At 35.2% G+C, this 19,128-nt stretch overlaps 1 protein-coding gene across 1 annotated transcript in view; it reads left to right on the top strand.

The window, feature by feature from the left end:
* The window catches only part of TRHDE (thyrotropin releasing hormone degrading enzyme), a 389,311-nt gene that overhangs the window by 199,377 nt on the left and 170,806 nt on the right, over positions 1–19,128 (top strand). Inside the window, exon 5 of the mRNA XM_032347011.1 lies at positions 2,294–2,407. Within this exon, the coding sequence (XP_032202902.1) occupies positions 2,294–2,407 (114 nt within the window). The remainder of the gene's footprint in view (positions 1–2,293; positions 2,408–19,128) is intronic.

Below are 19,128 nucleotides of genomic sequence, written 5' to 3'. Positions count from 1 at the left end.
TTCATGCTAATGGAAAGCAGTACCTCTCCTGGTGGGTATGGATGGTTTTAAATTAAACCACTGGAAATCTCATTGCGATACTGTATGACTTCTATTTATTAGGAACCCAAAACCTTTTTAAAAAGATGGAAAAACTCAAGAAGGAATTATGTGGAAAATGCTGTTAGCAAAAGAAAGTGAAGTGCTAAATGCTAATACATGAACACTGACTTAATGATAAATTGGTTCAGGCCATGCGGCCATTTCCCTCAATGCCAGCCTCCCTCAAGGACACCTGTACGATGCTTCTGTCTGTCCTGCTGGCCAGGTCAGGCATGTGTCCCTTGCCCCAGAGATGTAAGGGGATCCATTGCACAGATAATCAGGGTTCCTCCACCATGCTAAAGAGGAGGCTTTCCAATGAAACACAGTAATTCTTGGAGGCATAAGCAGATTCCTTTTTGTAGATTCCTAGAAACAGTTCACTTGTATAGTCTGTTGAAATAAGAGTACATTGATGATGTTATCTTTGTTCCTAGAACTGGATTTTATTTGTTCCATATTCTATGTCAACTTTCTTGTTATAACTTATTGGTGCTAGGCTACTTACCATGAGAAGATGGACCAGAGGCTGGGAAAAACAGAATTTCCATTCTCATTACCAAGTTATTTTCTGCATTACCCTCTCTTCTCACCTATGCATTGTCACGATTTTCAAGACAGGCTCTCAGTTTAAAGGAGGAATATCCATTTTTGATTAAGAATAAAAATTATTTTAAATATCATTTATTTTGTGTCCATTAATGTTGAGTTATTGTTTATTTGTACTTCGGTTCGAGATCCTTTTGAGTAACTAATTCTTTATTATTGATACTGAAACCCTCAGTCACCAAGCTCTTTCCTGGAGCTCCTAAAGCTAGCTATACCTGACCTGATAACTGTTTTTTTTCTCCTTCAGTTTCTTAAATATCTTGTTCCCACTTAGGCTCTTCACACTGAGTGTTGCTTACATCTGTCTGGAATCTTCTTTCCAAGGCTTTCTCCTGACTGGTTCCTTCTTATCGTTAAAGTCTAAGCTCAACTGTCAATGGCTTAGAGAGAGCATTTTTGCTTTGACAGTCAAGAGTGGCTCTTCCCCCATTCCTGTCACATTTTATTAGGATTTGAAATTGTGCTGTTCATCTGCTTATATATTATTTATTCTGTACCTTACCTCATTACTCCTGTCTCCACAATAAAGCATCAGCTGTACAAGAAGGGACATTTCCCAACTTTTCATCATCACACCCAAGGTCCTTAGGATAACTCTAAACATATAATGTTTTTGTTTTTATTTTTAATGGAAAAAAGAATTTCTTTAACTTTTTGCTGAACTAAGCAAGGATTTCAGAGTGGCGCATTGTGAGTTAATTAAAACACCATTTAACAATGACAACATTATTGGGACACCTTGGTGGCTCTGTCAGTTAAGCGTCTAACTCTTGGTTTCAGCTCAGGTCATAATCTTAGTCTTGAGAGCAAGCCCTGTGTCCAGAACCAGGCTGGGCATGGAGCCTGCATAAGATTTGCTGTATCCTTCTCCCTTTGCTCCTCCCCCCACTAGCTTTCTCTCTCTCTCTCTCTCTTTATTTATAAATAAATAAATAAATAAATAAATAAAAATAAGACATTATTTTTCATGAAGGGATTTTAGAGTTTTTTTTTGATCCAGCCCCTTTTTATCACAAGATCATAGAGAGACTGAAAGTCCTCAGTTTCTTCAACCAGCCCATGTCTTCTTTGAGTTGTCTGTGCTGTTGGAAGGCAATGCTTCAATACCTCTTGTGATGAGCAGCTCACCACTTGAGGCAGTATTCTCCCATCTTTGGCCATCTCATTCCATTAGAGGGTCTCCTATATTTTCAGCAGACATCTTTCAACCTGATTTCCATCTGTTAGTCCTTATTTGTACCTTGTAGGGCCACATGACACAAGTCTCTTTGTCTTCTGTGTATTAGACCTCCAAATATTTGAAAATAGCTATCATTTTTTTTTTCTCTTGAGTTTTTTCTTCTCCAGGTTAAATACTCTTTTTGTATTCTTGGTCATTATATTTTTGTTTTTCCCTGAATACATTTACCAAAAAAGCCCCACAAAAACAAAAACAAAAAACTCATGTCACCAAGTGATTGAACAAATGAGTAGTCTTGCCACAATACATTTTAAGATCATGAATTCCAGTATGATAGTCATAGTTCAATACATTTAATTTTAGATGAAATAATTCTGGGATAAATTTGATTTGATCTGATGCTCATTCATTTTTCAATTGCAGTGGTTTGGTGACCTTGTGACTCCAGTATGGTGGGAAGATGTGTGGCTGAAGGAAGGTTTTGCTCACTACTTTGAATTTGTTGGCACAGACTACCTCTACCCTGGCTGGAATATGGTAGGTGCACTTTTTTTTAGTTGTTTGGACTTCCTAGCAAAAGGTTGGTCTCATATTATATTATCATTATCTTATATAATCATTATATTATATTATATTAGCATTATATTATATTATCATTAGCTCTTATATTTGTATCTTACCTCATTCCTCCTATCTCCACAATAAAGCTTATATTTCATTAGAGCTTATATTATCATTAGAGCTTATATTATCATTAGAGGTGACTGAAAATACCCTCTGGAAAAATCACATGTCCAATAAAGAAAAAGTAACCAAAATTTAAATTTAACTTAAATTCCAAAAAGTATTCCAAAAGAGTTCTGTTTTATTTATTAGAACTGAATAGAGTTTGATTGGTTATAAGTTGATTTCAAAATGATATAGCTTTTCTTATAGAAATATCTTAGATTGTAACATTTGAGAACAAAGGAAAATTCTTTAAAATGGAAAAGGTAATAGTAGTTAATAAGTAGTATTTTAAGTGTGAAGAGTATTTCAGTATATATAAAAATGAGACCTTAATACTTCATTGTGACTAATATTTGCTTATTTATAAAATACATTATAGTTGTAGATATACTTTAGGATCAAATAACTTAGTAAGATGTCATTAACTTCATGAGGAATTATGCACATTATACCTGTACTCTAAGAATGTATCTGTCTGGGGTTGCCTGGGTGGCTCAGTCATTAAATATCTGCCTTGGGCTCAGGTCATGTTCCCAGGGTCTTGGGATTGAGCTCCACGCTGGGATCCCTGCTTAATGGGAACCCTGCTTCTCCCTCTCCCACTCCCGCCTTGGGTTTCCTCTCTTGTTGTCTCTCTCCCTGTCAAATATATAAATAAAACCTTTAAGAAAAAAAAGCCTCAAAAATATATCTGTCTGAACCTGAAGTCGGATTTGTTGTCCTTTAAGCAATGATGGTTCTAGAACATCCTAAAAGAAAAAGTGGAGGAAAGGCATGGTTTTTATGTGTCTTTTAATATAAGTTTTCATTTTATATATGCTTTTGTTAATAAGTAACTATGTTATTATTAAATGAAACCCGGGATGTATGTTGTTTTGGAACTTGAATTTTAAATTTAATTTAAGTGATACTGTGTAAAAGTTGCCAAGTACTAACATTTGTTGGCTTCCAGAAGCTCATATTTCACCTGCGATATAGCATGAACAATAACATATATTTATTTTACATTGCTGTTTTTTGATGTTTAAATTATTAATAGTGATTATCTAATTATCTGTCATAATTATGAGTATGTTTTGAAGAGTTAAAAAAGGTGAAATATGGTCTGTAAGTCATGATATAACTACTTTATCATCAGTTCAGCCAACTTCTGCTGCATAAAAATAATGTGATCTTACAAATCTCACAGAGGACCCATGACAATAGTAGTATCATATGATATATTTTCATTATGTTCATGCATTTTTTGTCCTTATTTTGTAAAAGCAACATGGGTCATTTCCTCAAACAATGAGATACTTTTACTTAACCCTCTGTAACTAGGTGCGTCTGCATATATGACACGATTCTAAAAATCTTGCTGCTTTATCATGGCAGTAAAAATGCCTTTTAAGAACTTTAAAGAAAAATCACCAATACTGTATACTATTAATTATTTAAAGCATTCTTGTAACAAATGTGAAATTTTAAAACCAGAATGTTTAAAGATATTGAAAATATTCCCCAAGTTCCTTCAAATATCTTTTCATTTTTACATGACTTTTAACCAACTTTGTTTAAAATTTTCATTTAATTTTCATTATGCTGTGGATTATTACTGATTTATAATTTCATTACGTTTCAATATTAAAAAAATGACCTAAATACAAGTGACATGCTACTCAGATAGGTAAGCTTTTTTTTTTTTTTTTTAAAGTTCATTCAGCCATCTATTGTAAAACCCCTTCTAGTCATCATTATGAAAAATACATCTTGGATTAAAAAGTAATCAACAGAATTATACATGGGCTGAAAACTGACAGCCTTTGCTGGCTCTGGCATGGCAATATATCCCAAGTCTCAATGTCTTTATACTGATTTTGTCTCTGAATAATTTTTTGTGCTCTTTCATCATTTTTTATCAGTTAAGATATAAATGTAGGCCTTCTGGAGAACATATTTATAAGATGTATTGGAAATGAACATAAAGTATAAATAACCCACCTGGGACTTTGTTTTTAATAGAATACAGACCATGAACTGAAAGTATAAAAACCCTGGGGTGGTAAGATATAAGATTTTTATTTCCTATAAATCCATATTTCATAATTAAGAAATAAGAATTAATGATGTTATAAGTACAGTGATATAGGAAGCTCACCTTATTATTAAACTAATAAATGGAAGAATAAAATCCATTACAGTTAATTAGGCAACAGTGAGAGGAGGTACAGGTCTTATCATGATGTCTCTTTATGTTCAGATTGTAAAGATTATAAACACTTTCTAATCTCTGATTGCTTTTGCTTTTTGGTAGCTATATTTAGAATACCTCATTGTACTAAATTCAAAAAACCTATGAGAAAAAATTATAAACAAATTGCTCCTCTCTATATCATTAATATCTTCTTTGCAAACAAAATTTTTAGAGTAAGTTAGCCCCATAGATAAGAGGATATTAAGTAACTTTCAGGCTCTGCCAGCACTATTTTTCATAATGGCATCAGCAGGAGTGGAAGAAATACTAGAAAGAACAAGAGTGACAGCTGCGTCAGCAGTAACTCATACCGTTGTGATACGTGCAAAATCTTACCTAGAAGTGCCAGGCTGGGGCTTCGCTAGAGCTTAGCCTAAAATAGAAAAATCAGAAGTCAGACTCATGTCAGGAGTAAAGGAATTCCGGAAGCTGACCCCTTTTGTCTCTAATCTCAAAAACAGTGCTTTTATCATTTTTACATACCCAGTCTCGAGCCCTAAAGTACAATTTCAATTTGCTATGGTGATTGTTACGACGAAGTACCTTCAATGGAATAGCAATAAAGAAGCCCGGAATTACATAATCTTGTCAAGGAAGTCCTTGTTCTGATTTAGGCCAGTATATTTGCTTAGTCTGCTTAATTAGTTAGTAAAGTCTTAGATTGTGTGTGTGTGTATGTTTAGAGCCAGTTGCTGATAGAGAAGTAATCAGTTTTTATATTAGAAACACTCCATGGAATAAAAGCTGTTAAGATGGTTTTGTTCCCAACAAACTAATCAAGTTTACCATTTTATAGATATGGGCCTTTACAGGTGCTATGACGGAAGGTCCGAGGAATGGACTGGAAAGAAGAAATTCAGATTCCAGGAAGGTGTTTCACTGCTCTGACTGTTTCTTATCATTTGAAAAATGGGGGCGATTGTCCTGACTTATCACGCTCGCAGGATTTTTGTGAAGATAAAATAACTTGCAAGGCCTTTGAAATGTATGAGCCACTATACAAATGTGAGTCGGCATCACGTACCTGGAAAATAAATGCTCCATTAGAAAGGGGCATTGATTTTATGTATAGATGCCCTAACACTTCCAAGCCCAGTCATCTGTTTTGACACCCTAGATTTATAACAATTATGTAGAGATTACAAAATAATTTTTATAATCCTTGTACCTGGACTCAGTCTCACCAAATCAATTCTTATCTATACTGGCAATGTGGATTCTTCTGTAGGAACATAAGCCTTGTATAATATTTCATTCATCAAACAGAAGTGTCAAGATTATCAGAAGCAGCTTCTTCAGCTCAGGGCTAAGGATGCATTTCAGGGGCATGTAGTCCTTTTGCTTGACGCTATTTCATCAGAGTTGGCTGTTAGTGACAATGTTATTGGATGGATCAAGTTACAGTATGATAGTGATGGCAGTTGTATTAAGTCTCACTATGTTCCCTGGAATGGGAGGGAAAAAAGGGAAGACTCACTCAACATAGTTACTATTCTTCAATAATTCTTGACCATTTTAATGTGAAATAAACTATGATAAAGGACTTTTAGTACAAGAAAAGGATACATGGTAAAATGCTACCTTGAACTCCTTATTTTATAGGCCTAGTGCTGATGCAGGCCAAATCAGATCTCCTCTGTAGATAGCATACGTTTTCATTATAGTTTGTATCTATATTGTAGGCATGTCCTTTAGTTTCCTGAATATAGCATTATAAAGACGTGCTGCTATAATGAGAATTATTAAACATGAGTGTATGTTCCTTTGTTAAATGAATTGGGATTCTCTGGAGCTGCACACGGCAATAACTTTGTATGCTGATAAAGTCTGCAGACTGGGAATTCTCCCTAAATTTTTATGAGGACACATACCTGGGCATAAAGATAATTACTAATGGAGAATCATGCAACTAAATTTCATTATGCTAAATACTTAAGATAATCTTAAATTGTATTGCCCAAAACCTTGAGAAGTGTTCTCAATTGTCTCTGTCCTGGATGGGGCTGAAATAGTAAAAATGAATTCTGCCATTAGACTTAGTATCATTTTAATGTGCTCCAACAAAAATTGCCTGCCTAAGTTAACAGGCATTGCGATAAAAAATTATCTTTCCTTTTTAAATTATTTTATTTTTACTCAAAAAGAAGTTGAGAAAATCATTGATGAACTGCAACAGAGTTGATTGAGTTCAATGTTTCTTCCAGTTTAAATGTAAAGATAAACTGTTTCAGCATTCCAGATAATAATATACACTCTACCAGAGCTGGGCGGAACAGAAAGGTAGAAAGAAAACATCTTGGTTTTGGTTAATATTTTACTGGTTCAGGTCTTTGTTTCTCAATTCCATACTTGACTTAATGTCTGTAGGGAAAAATTCTTTTGCGTTCTTTTTAAAATTAGTTAATAGATGTTTCAATAATAGTTGGTATATTGATGTTATTGTCTGTACTTCATCAGTATCAAAGTATATTTGCCCAGTAGGTCTGTGGGGTCACAGATAGATCACTTGGAAATTAAATATGTATTTTAGAATCTTACTTAACAAATACTGAATACCAAATGAATGTATGTATATATATTCATGATTTTTCATATAGTTGTATTTGTCTATTATGATCAAAATCCACATTATAATATTCTTTCTGCTCCTGAGAAGCCAGTAAATTAGATGACCCCATTGTTTTCAACTGGTCAATGATATTTTTTTTTCAAATGACTAACACACATTGGATGTGAAAAATTTAAAGGATTCTTATGACTAGTTCCATGGGGCTATGGTCTTTTTGAACCTCTTCAGTAGCTTAGTGGTGACATTGACATTAAAGGGCTAGAAGGAAGGTGGAAGGAGGGTGTACTTGGGTCTCTTGGGGGCCCACAGCCTTCCAAATGGCCCTTATCTCCTGCTTTCCCTTTTTTCTTCCCGCCTCCCCACTTCTGCAAGCCAGTTCTCTGATGAAGACATGGATTTTTTTAATTAAAAGAATAGAAAATTGTTTTTTTTTTGTTTTTTTTGTTTTTTTTTTTTCCTCATTGGAGTGGAACTGGTGAGCTAGCTGTAGCTCTCTTTTCTGGGAGGAAGAGTTGCTTTTTCCTTAACATTTGTGATTAGAGCAGTTTGGGGCATTGGGGGACAGTAGGTTTGTAACAAAGAAACAAAGTGCACAGAGGAAGTAAGAGCTGTAGTGAGGAAAGTAGCCGATGCCCCTGAAGGAAAGAATCTCGTCCGCTGTATCTGAAATCTGAGTAAACATTGAAGGAGTTCCCAGTGCACTGAGGGTTAGACCAAAGAGCGTACAAACTGGGCTCATCCAAAAAGCGCATCAGTGTTAGAATGTCTAGCAGAAATAGCAGTGAAAAAGGAACTAGGCCAATTATACTAACACGTGACAATACTTCTCACTAAGACTACTATAATAAAAAAGTTGTGTTTACATTTTCTCTCATTTCAGGGCTAATTCTGTGCTTTTTACAAAACATGTTAATGATGGGCCAGTAGCCCTGTTAAGGGCACCTCTTCACAAAAGGGATGAAAAAGGCTGAGCAGTCATTTATTAATTGTGAAACTACATTAACAATTTTAGAAGTTTTATGTCACAAATGCATTTTTGAGGATGAAACTACAACTGAAGACAGTGCATTCATACTTTTATTTACACTTGTCGTTCTTATTTATAAGAATCAAAACGTTGGCTTCACAATTGTTTGAGAAATGCAAGCTTTTGAAGAGCTTGTTATCAATGTGTGATAAGTTTCAGAAACTGTAACTCTGCTTCATTTACTGTTTCTAATAGAAGACCAATTTTTATTAAGTACAATCTTTAGGGAGGAAAGAAAAAAATAATCATAATTCCTTAGTTTTCAAATATTTTCATTTATCCTTTTGTATGTTCAGGTGTGTATCTGGGAGGTTTTCTTAGTCACATTACCTCACATTTTCTTCTATGTGAATTTTTAAAATTTAAGACAAAGCTGCAAATGGAAATCTCCTGTATGTTCTTAAAGAATGAATTTTCTTTAAAGCAATCATTTTCTTCAGAAAGACACTAAGTGTTTCAGGTTTTGTATATTTTAAACTTAGAGATAAAAGATAAATGAGCATTCCCTTTGGAATAAAGTATTTCTTCTGAAGACCATGTTCAGGTTTGCATGGTGTCAAGGTGTTTCTACATTTCCATAGGAATTTCAAAAGCAACTGATCAATTGACAAGATTAGACACTTCCTAAGAAGAAAATCCTTCTGAACCTGGAGCTCAACAATAATGCAAGACCATCCTTTTTCATATCTAGAAATATTGCAAGGAAAATAAACCCATTCATTCCCCTTTCAAGTAAGAGCAGTTTGTAAGCAGAATACCTTCCACTTACTAAAACTTGTCAGACAGTGCTTGATAAACCAAAAAATTGATAATGTCAAAAATTTATACCAAAATGATGAAATGTTCTGTTAGACATCCTTGTTCACAAACACATTATTTATGATAGCAGATTATGCCATTGTTAATCTGTATCTCTTACCACTGCTAGTAAAAATGTTTGTCTCCCTATAATATAGTATTATTCAACGTTTGATATCATTCAGCTTTTTCCCAGATATGCTAAAAAAAAATTTGTTTTGCAACGTACAACCAAAACTGAAGGCGGAGGACTAAGAGGACAACCAAAAGCTGATTTATTAATTTCCTAATTATTAATCATCCTTAACCAGGCAGCTATATGTTTTCAAAGACATTAGAACACAACTCATTTCTAAGCAAGGAGTGACTGTTTCAGTCCATAACACTTTATGGGACTTTTTTCTCCCCCTTTTCATCAAGGTTACTTTCACTGTTGAAATGTTACCAGACAAGAATGTGAGAAATGAAAGTAGTGAGTTCAAGTGATGTGAATTAAAAAAAAAAAAAAAAAATGTAAAAGGCTATCCTGTGAAGATAAAGCCAAACAAAAACAAAAACAAAAACAAAAACCCACAAAGGGTAATTAACATAGTTTGAGGTTGTTGAAAATTTTGCCTCAGTTATACCTATAATACTTATTTTTGTTTTCTTAAGATTTTATTTATTTATTTGAGAGAGAGCACAAGCTAGGGAGTGGCATAAAGAGAGGGAGAGGCAGACTCCTGCGAATCAAGGAACCTAACGTGGGGCTTGATCCAGGACCCTGAAATCATGACCTGAGTCAAAGGCAGATGCTTAACCGACTGTGCCACTCAGATGTCCCTACCATTAACACTTGTGATGGCGAAGACTTAGGTTGCATTTACTGTGTAGCATTAAACATCATTAAACATCACTGTGAAATAGGGTAAGACATTCTGCTAGGTGTCTTGAGAGTACACCTGTTATCATCTTTCCTAACAGTCTGAAGAGTGTTGTAATGGCTAAACCACCACACAGTTCACCACTCAGGCAGTTCTCCTCAACTGCATTTCCAAAAAGATGGTTTGCGGTGGAACATGTTTTGGCACTGAGCTCAATAACCTCTGTGAATCTGCGTTCGCAAATGTAGGAAAGCCCCTTTATATGAAACTGGTTGTATCTTTGGGTTTTCACCTCACCCTCGGATTGATGAAATCGAATTCTTTATAATGATCGGTGTGCTGTCTTTTGTCATATTTCTGTTATATTTGTCTTACAAAATTAAGATATGTGGGAATGCTTCCTTTACCTACTTCAGATACACCTGTGCCCAGTTAATTCCTTTAATCATTTTTTTCTCCTCTCCAGATATAGTCCAGCGATGCCTTTCTTGAGTGCTGTTAACAATGTACCAGCTCAATGGTTTTATGTAAACTACTTTGATGGATTGCTGCTATTTTTTTGCCATTACATTCAGTAATACAATTAATTTATTCTCTTTATTAATTAAGTAAAAGAATTATCAAGCACTTAAAATGAGGCCTTTGTTTTGCTAATTTCTGTGGAATAAACCTCATGGTATTATAAGCTTGGAACTGCTCTGTATTAGTTCCTTGTGTATACTGTATTCTGTCTTTGGTGTAGTGGTTTCCATTAGTAGGTATGGATAGGTTCAGGATACATCCTCTGTTAGAAGTAGCCTCTGTCCGAAGTAGCTTTGTTTATGGAATAGCTCAAAAACACAGTCTGTCACCTCCATCAGACTGCTCATATTCGTAGATACATTTGGAAAATAAAATTTAGCACAGTTAGCCTCAGAAGATTAGTCAAACAATGGAACAGTAGAACATTTAGCCACCAATGATCATGTTTATATCACATGGCTCAAACATGTTGTCTACTAATACATCAAATTTATCTGGTTACAGGAGCCATTTCTTTTCCTGTAGATATTGAGCATCTTTCTGCTCCGTTAAGTTCTGCTTTTGAGTCCTGTTCTTTCTGTAAACTTCCCAGATTTGCTTGGAAGATAAGTAGTTTATGCAGAAGACTTGTCTTCTCTTGATTGTAGTGGTAGGGGTGGTATATGGTAGGATATTTTTATTGAAATATTCTTTATTTCCCAACTTGTCTGATTAAAGATAAGGTTAGGTCAGTTGGTCCTTCAGAGCAGATTTGGCATGAATTACATTCTCTTCTTAACTACCCATATGACTGGTCCGATTTGAAGAATCTTAAACATACTACACTATTGAAGATGACTAATTAAAAATGAAAGCTCTTTAAATAAAGCTTTTGCCTTGGTTTTGAGGCCATAAGGAGCTTTTCTTGGAATTTTTGGCTTCTTTTGAGAGCTCACAAGCCATATCCCTTCCCAGGCCTGAAAATAATTTGGCTTCTCACCACAAAATAATATTGTTCCATTTGTTGCTAAGCATTTTGTTGGCATTTTTGGGCCTTTAATTGACAAAATATTTCCAGAGATCAATCTATATTGACTCATTTTCCACTATTTAACAAACATTTATTGGATACCGATTTTTTTTTTTTTTTTGCTAGTTTCTCTGCCAGAGATGGGGAACACACTGGTAAGTGTGAAAATCAAATCCTCACAGATCTCTTTTACCAATTTAATTATTTTCATCAGAGTAATGTTACTTTACAGTTTCCTAGAACGAGGTTCAATTCCTTTTTTCTACCTATTCCATGGACTAAATTTTTGACCCTCGATGCTTCCTAATTGTGTGATCTTGTTTCTTCATCTTCAAAATATGTATAAAATATTCATGCTGTTTTTTATCATAGGATAGTTTCAAGAATCAAAAAAAAATGGTTTTATGATCATTGTCACCAATATTATTGTTATTCTTATGTAATTAAGTGTAATGGTATTACCTTTAAGGTTCAAAAATTATCTTCTGGTGGATAATATTCTGAATCACATATTAAAGATTAGTAATTACCAGAGGGGAGGGGAGTAAGGGCGGGGTTGGGTGAAACAGGTGATGGGAATTAGGGAGTGCACCTGTGAGATGAGCAGGAAGTGATGTTTGGAAGTGTTCAATTACTAGGTTGTATCCCGGAAGCTAAAATAACAACTGTATGTTAACTGGAATTAACATAAAAGCTCTTAAGAAGGAAAAAAAATAAACTGTGTAGAATCAGAAACAAAACAAAACAAAAACAAAGCCAGCCACAAGGAAGCCTGCGAGTAGACACAGGCACACCTGTGTGCTAGTACGTTTGCAGTGAGTGATTTGCTTCACATCTGCATCATAGCTTTTGTGGAACTTAGCCACACAATCTCAGCATTGGCCTCAATGGCTGAAGAAAGTGGCTGCACGACACTCTAGACCAGATCAACGTTTGCTACGATCAAGCAAAGATGATAAATCTGATTTTCCTGACTGTAACTAGACTCAAGAACAGAATTCCCATCTAAGTTCATCTCAATCCTTACTGAGTGTATTAAACAGACTCTTGATTTTGACAGCATCTCAGTGCTAGGTCAGCCCTGCTAGCTGAGCTAGCAGGGGGTCTGGGTCATGCCCATAACTGATCTCTCTGGTTATACCAGAAGCAGCGTTTGATGTCCATTAGGTCTTAGTTGAGTTTGAGAATGGTTTCCAATGGAGTACATACAAACCGTTGCCCTATTATTTCTCCTAATTCTGGCCGACATGGTGCAGTGGCTAAGAGCATGGACTCTAGAACCCAACTGGCCAGGTTCAGTCCCCAGTTCTTAGGCAAACTTGAGCAAGCCAGTGAACTTCCTGTAAAATGAGGATCACAATAGTATCACTCATTATTAATAATAATGCCATAAAAATTAGTAAGAAAAAAGAAAGTACCTTTACAAGATACTATTGAGTACACTTATTCTATTTCTGAATGATTCTAGAATGCTAATATTTTAATATTTTTGCACTTTATAAATGAATTGGTAGTCTAGATTTTGCATTCTGAATGTTGAAAATTTTCTCTATTAATATTACAATCAACATATAAATATTCTGGTAGCTTACTTTGAGAGCTGGGAATAAATATGGAACTTCCTTCTGAATGGTTAACTTTTTGGGCCATAAGTACCATATATGTTTTGGAGTTTTGGGTTTAAATTTTCAAATTTGAAAAAAAAATAGTACTTTTTGTTTTTATTGAAAATACAGACTTCTGTAATCTGGCAACAAATGTAAAGTATGTTTTTTTTTTTTTTTTACTTTATTTATTTATTTTAGAGAGCAGGAGGAGGGGCAGAGGGAGAGGGAGAGAGAATCTCAAGCAGATGGTGCTGAACGTGGAGCCTGATGTGAGACTCAGTCTCATCGCCCTCAGATCATGACCTGAGCTGAAACCAAGAGTTGAATGCTTAACCAACTGAGCCCCCTAGGAGCCCCAACAAATGTAAAGTTTTATTAGTCTAGGTTATTTGATGAATTGACCAGGTATAGCACTAAATATTGATATTAAAGTATAAAAAATGTTCTAATAAATTTCATTCATCAAGTTACTAAGAATTTTATTACAGATTAAGGTCATTTGAATTATTTTTGATTTCACAAATTAAAATAACATAAAATGAATTAGCCACTTGGTATCTATGTTAATAACTTCAGGGAGTTGATTAGCTTATCCTTGGAATTCTTCCAGACTGAATGGTATAAGAAAGTTTCTTTAAGAATTTAAACAGAAATTGATTTTGTTTAAGATGGCTAGTCAGAATGCATTTAAAAATATTCTGAATTATATTTTATCAGTTAAATACTGTAGTGCCTTCATTAGCTTATTACTAATGTGTCTGCAAAATATTAGTGAGTCCTTGTGATGGATGTGAGGAACAAGTGTGTGGTTATCAAAGAAGATTGGCAAATTTGATTTCATTGAAATGCCTTATCAGCCTGTCAAAAAAATTAAGCATAGAAATAGAGAAAAAGATTCTCACTGCCAGAGTCAAGATAGGATTATTGAAAAAGATGAAGAAGCTATTTTCTGTCAGAAGCTTAAAGTCTCTGGAAAAGATCCTGAAGTGACGTGTGGAAGAGCGGGAATTAGTTCCTGTTAACCAGCAAAGGACAGGAAGTAAATCTCCCTTATTAAACAATATGCTTGTGCTCGCTTCGGCAGCACATATACTAAACAGTATGCTTCACCAGGTTAGAGACTTTCTTTTACCCTCATTTCTCAGCATTTAACCTGAGGTATAGCATCTATGAGGTGTTCAATAATAAAATTCCAGTCAAAAGTTAACAAAAAATTATGAAATGAAGGTCAATAGATCACTTATGAAAGATGATAACAGTTTTTGTACCTATATTAGGGACTCATTCATTGACTTAAAAAGGAGATTGATATTTCAAATATATGCAGCCGCATTGGGTAAGTGTTTGAAGGAAAAATGAGGGAAAGGTGTCAAGAAACCCTAAAAAGTAAAGGGAAGCTAAATGATATGAACATTTTAAGAGCGTTATATGAAAGCTTATGGCATATGGTTATTATTCACAGTGATGTTTTGGGCTGCTAGAATCAGAATGAGCTATGTAATTAGACAACCTGTTCTTAATTATTACTGTGATTGGCATTATTTGAAGCACATTCATGATTGTTCCATAAGACCCAGGATTATCATAATTAATGAAAACATGAGTGACTAATTGATGATAACGTCTGCCCTATGAATACAATACTGCTATACTTTTCAGGTTCTTGAGTAAGTCTGAAGAAGGTTCATAATTTAGTTGTATATAATGAAATACTTTTTGTTTTCCATCTTAGTATTTTCTCTTAGCTGTGCCACATTTTAGATAATATGAGACGTGACATATTTAACTTGTGTGTTACAAACAAAACAAGACGGCTGAAGGATATCGTCATGGGAGAGACAATTTAACCCACTTTCTCTGTGTTAGTCACATTTGAGAATATAGCCGTTCATAGAGAACTGTACAGGGGGTTATTTGGGGTTACGAGAGGCTTACAAAGTCATCTGAGGTAGGCTTATAGAAATTTAATTGCTTTTTTAGTTTATGCATTGAATAAGGCATCTTAGAAATTTGTGGCTTGGCAGGGGTTGAGATGTGGTTGATAGTTAAAAGAAATAAGAACATATAGAACTCATTTTAGTTACTTACTGTAAAGCTTGTGTGAAATCCCAGAATAATGGGATATCACTAGAGATCTGCCTGGATTATTGTGTTTATGTATCATTTTCTGTTAAAGGTTATACAAACAAATATAGTAGTAAAATTTTCAGTACAGTGCTTGTTTCATTGTAGGCGTTAATGGTGATATTTTAAAAATTATTCTTCAATGGCTACTATATATGTGTATTTACACAAGTTTGATTTTAATATAGATGGAGCGCTTTAACAAACTGCCCATGAAAATGATTATTAACATCTTGGGCATGTGTATTTTAAACATGAGATTTTAAAATGCTAATTTTTAAGATACATTGCTATAGGGAAGCACCATTTATTTTCACTAGCTCTTTAGTTTTATTTCATCCATCCATATGATTTAGCTGTCTATAAAATGTTAACTAATCAGCTAAATAATGACATAGTATTTCACAAGCACATCTAGCTAACTTTCAACTGAATAAAATTTGAAATACTTTTGGACATTTTAGAACTTTGTAAAAGTAGGACGACAATATAAAACTGCAGAGTAAAATTCTTTTAATATTTTAGGAAACTCGGAATCCAAATAATTTGTAATTTTTACAAGTATGGCATGGTGTTATTTGTTTACAAAGATAATAATTGCAGAGTTACAGAGATACCATATCAACATAAATAAAACCTGATTAATATTTTTCCTCCATATATTTGCTTTTCTTTTTTGAATTCTTGCTTGTATTCCTCTGCTTTAACCCTTGTCATGGTTTGAATAAGTCGCAGAGAACAAGACTGAAAAACCGGGACTATGCAAACAAAGCTCTATCACTTGTTCTCGTCTTGCGTAGAAAGGGGCTCAGATTAGTAATGCTTTATGCGGCATTTTGTTGACGCTGTGAAATCTTAAAGATCTTTATCTCATGGTAGAATAGATTTCAGGGGGGTAAAACATAAATAACATATTATGTCTTTTTTTCTTTGTATTGACAGATCAATTGAGATTGAATGGACTTGGTCATAGATGCTGAAAGCATTTCTACCCATAACCTTCCCTCTATTCTCCACTCCCATAGTACTTTATTTATGCCGCTAATGCTTCACCCATCAGATGGCACTAACGATTTGTATGCGTACCTGTCTCCTTATCATAATGGGAGTTGCTTGGGTCCCAGCTGTGTTTGTTTCCCCAGCTTCTAAAGGATGTCACATGTACAAAGCAATCTATAAACATGTATAGAATAAGATTGCATTGTTCAAATATTTAATGTCAGATACCCTTACTGATTTGCTCCATGGATTAGGAAAGTACCTATATCCATATCATACCTATATCCATATATATCTATATCCAACAGGACATTGTGAACATTAAATATTTCAATAAGACACTGCTTTAAACAAATGAAAATACTGAAAGAGGAAATACTTGTGTCTATTTGGCTATCTGTATATGTATCTACATACGTATCTATATGGGTCTTTGTCTGTATTTATGTCTAAATCTGCATTTAATTCATACATCTTAGAATTCCAAAATAAATATCTTACTGATCACCAGTGATCATCACAAAGTTGAACTATGTTTTAGAGAAATAATTATTACAGTGTCTGGTGAGCACAAAGATAATGTCCATACTGTGTATTCTTTGCACACGATTATACAATTTTGTCCTCTGTTTCTGGTTGCTCTGCATCCTAGTCCATTTTCCACTGTTCATTCATAATCTCTCTAAATGTAGGTCTGGTGATGTCACTTCTTAATTCTAGCTTCCTCACTTGCCGTGGAGGATCCTTGATGATTCTGTTCTTCTCTATCTCTATGTGATAATCATTTACCCCATTTTACTCCTGGCCGTCTGGCACGCAAAACTTGGTAGTCTCCCAAACAAGCCATTAAATCTCATGACTTTTCCAAGATATCCCGTCTGTTCCAAATGCCCTTTCCCGCTGTATCTGTCTAGAAAACTCAAATAGTCCTTAAAGATTCAACACTGTCAGAGGCTGTTCCTGCCATCCCCCAGGCAGAACAAATCTCAGCCTTAGGTGTGGAGGCACACTGTCTCCTGAACCTACTCCCACTTTTATATACAGCAGGTGGTTTTGTAATATTTGTTTTCATCGTTATCTCTCCTTTTACTACTATAAAATCTTTGAAGGTCGAGTCCATGTCTTTGTATCTTTTTTATCTCCAGAACCAGGCATACCATCTGGGATATAGCAGGTGCTCAATAAATATTTGTAGAACAAATTCTCTTATTTAATCTTCACAACCACCTATGTTTACAAATGAAGGTGAAGTCTAAAAATACTGAGTAACTTGCTCAAGGTCACACAGCTCATGAATGGCAGATACTTTCCTTGGCATGTAGGGCACTTTCATCAACTTCACAGGCGTGAGCCTGCCTCTTCTCCCAGGAATACCAAAGAGCCATTTGCGTTCACATCCATCCTCCTAGAAAATTGGGTCCTCGTGGCTGCTCTGATGTAACCCGCTGCTGCCCTGAGAATTGTTTTTTTTCTGCTCTTTTCATGCCTATGAGCACCTCACCACAACTTGAACTGGCTGAGGCTTGGCTGTCACCTTCGTCTGGTTTGATGTATCTGACTTTCTTTGATCTTGATTCAGATTAGTCTCTGTTTTTTTCTTTCTTTGCTGGTGATGGAGTCAAAGTGACTGCCTTGTATTGTTCTTCACTAAAACTGCTCAGACGTCTTGTAGAAACTTGGTGACACCCACCCCACCTTTCAGTAGTATCTCCTGTTTTCCTATGCGCATCCCTGCACCCCCAAACCTGTGGCTGGATTAGAGTCTGACATGTCCAGGCAGAAGCCATTTTGAAGTGTTAAGGAAAGTAATTTGTCAAGTGTGTCTAACACTGCGGTAAGAATTCTTAATAACTCCCTTTACATGTATTACTAGACTCCAGTCCAGGAAAGGTTAATATTGTAAGAAATAATAAAAAAGACTCGATTCTGAGATTTTATTTATATTTTTAAACGGACTACAATTTACTGCCAAAAGTTGTTTAGCGCATGCTCCTTGGAGGCTGGCCTTTCCTTTCCGCCAGGTACTTGTAGCGTGTTGCTTTGTAGATGTTTACTGTCACCTTCCAGCACCATGTCTAGAAGTGGTCTTCTTCAGTTGGCCCTCCAAAGCAAACTTTTTTCCACGACTCCCATTTCTTTCAGGAGCTTCCCCCCAACTCTTTAAAAAAATTCTGTCAAGTCATCTCTTAATACTTTCTCTCCATCATCCACTAAGAGGACCAGGGCATCGAGGTATCTGTGTTGGTGGAATTTTCATTCAAAATATCTCTCAGGTACAGGGGTCCTTCACCAGCGCCTTGTTCTAATACATCATCGCCGCCTCCCCTCTGAGCACAACAGCCACTTTCTGCCTCCCGTCTCTGCATACATCAAGCCTCCCTGTATACCACAGATAAGTTAATTTTCCTACGACATTACTTTTATTATGTCATTATGCCTGCTACTGCCTATTTATTAGGACCAGACTCTTCCACCTGGTAACGGAGGACTCACACAGAGGAGGTTTTTTTTTTTTTTTTTTTTTTTCCATGTTTTCTCTGCCTGGAGTTGTCCCTTTTAAAAAAGCTGCTTCCCCCATTCATCTAAGTAACCCTTCATCCTTCAACAACCCGCTTTAATGTCACTTCCCCTGTGAAGCCTTTTCTGAACTAATTAATCATTTCATCCTTTGTGTTTTATAACATCCATCATATTATAATACAGTTAGCTCTTTATCGGTCTTTCTCTTATGCTTTTGAGTTCTTTACGGTTAGGATCTAAGTCTCTGTCATATAT

Source organism: Mustela erminea, chromosome 6 (genome assembly GCF_009829155.1).
Source record: "Mustela erminea isolate mMusErm1 chromosome 6, mMusErm1.Pri, whole genome shotgun sequence".
Classification (NCBI taxonomy): Eukaryota; Metazoa; Chordata; class Mammalia; order Carnivora; family Mustelidae; genus Mustela; species Mustela erminea.
The sequence above is the reverse complement of the archived record's forward strand: the minus strand, read 5'-3'. Positions and strand labels throughout refer to the sequence as shown.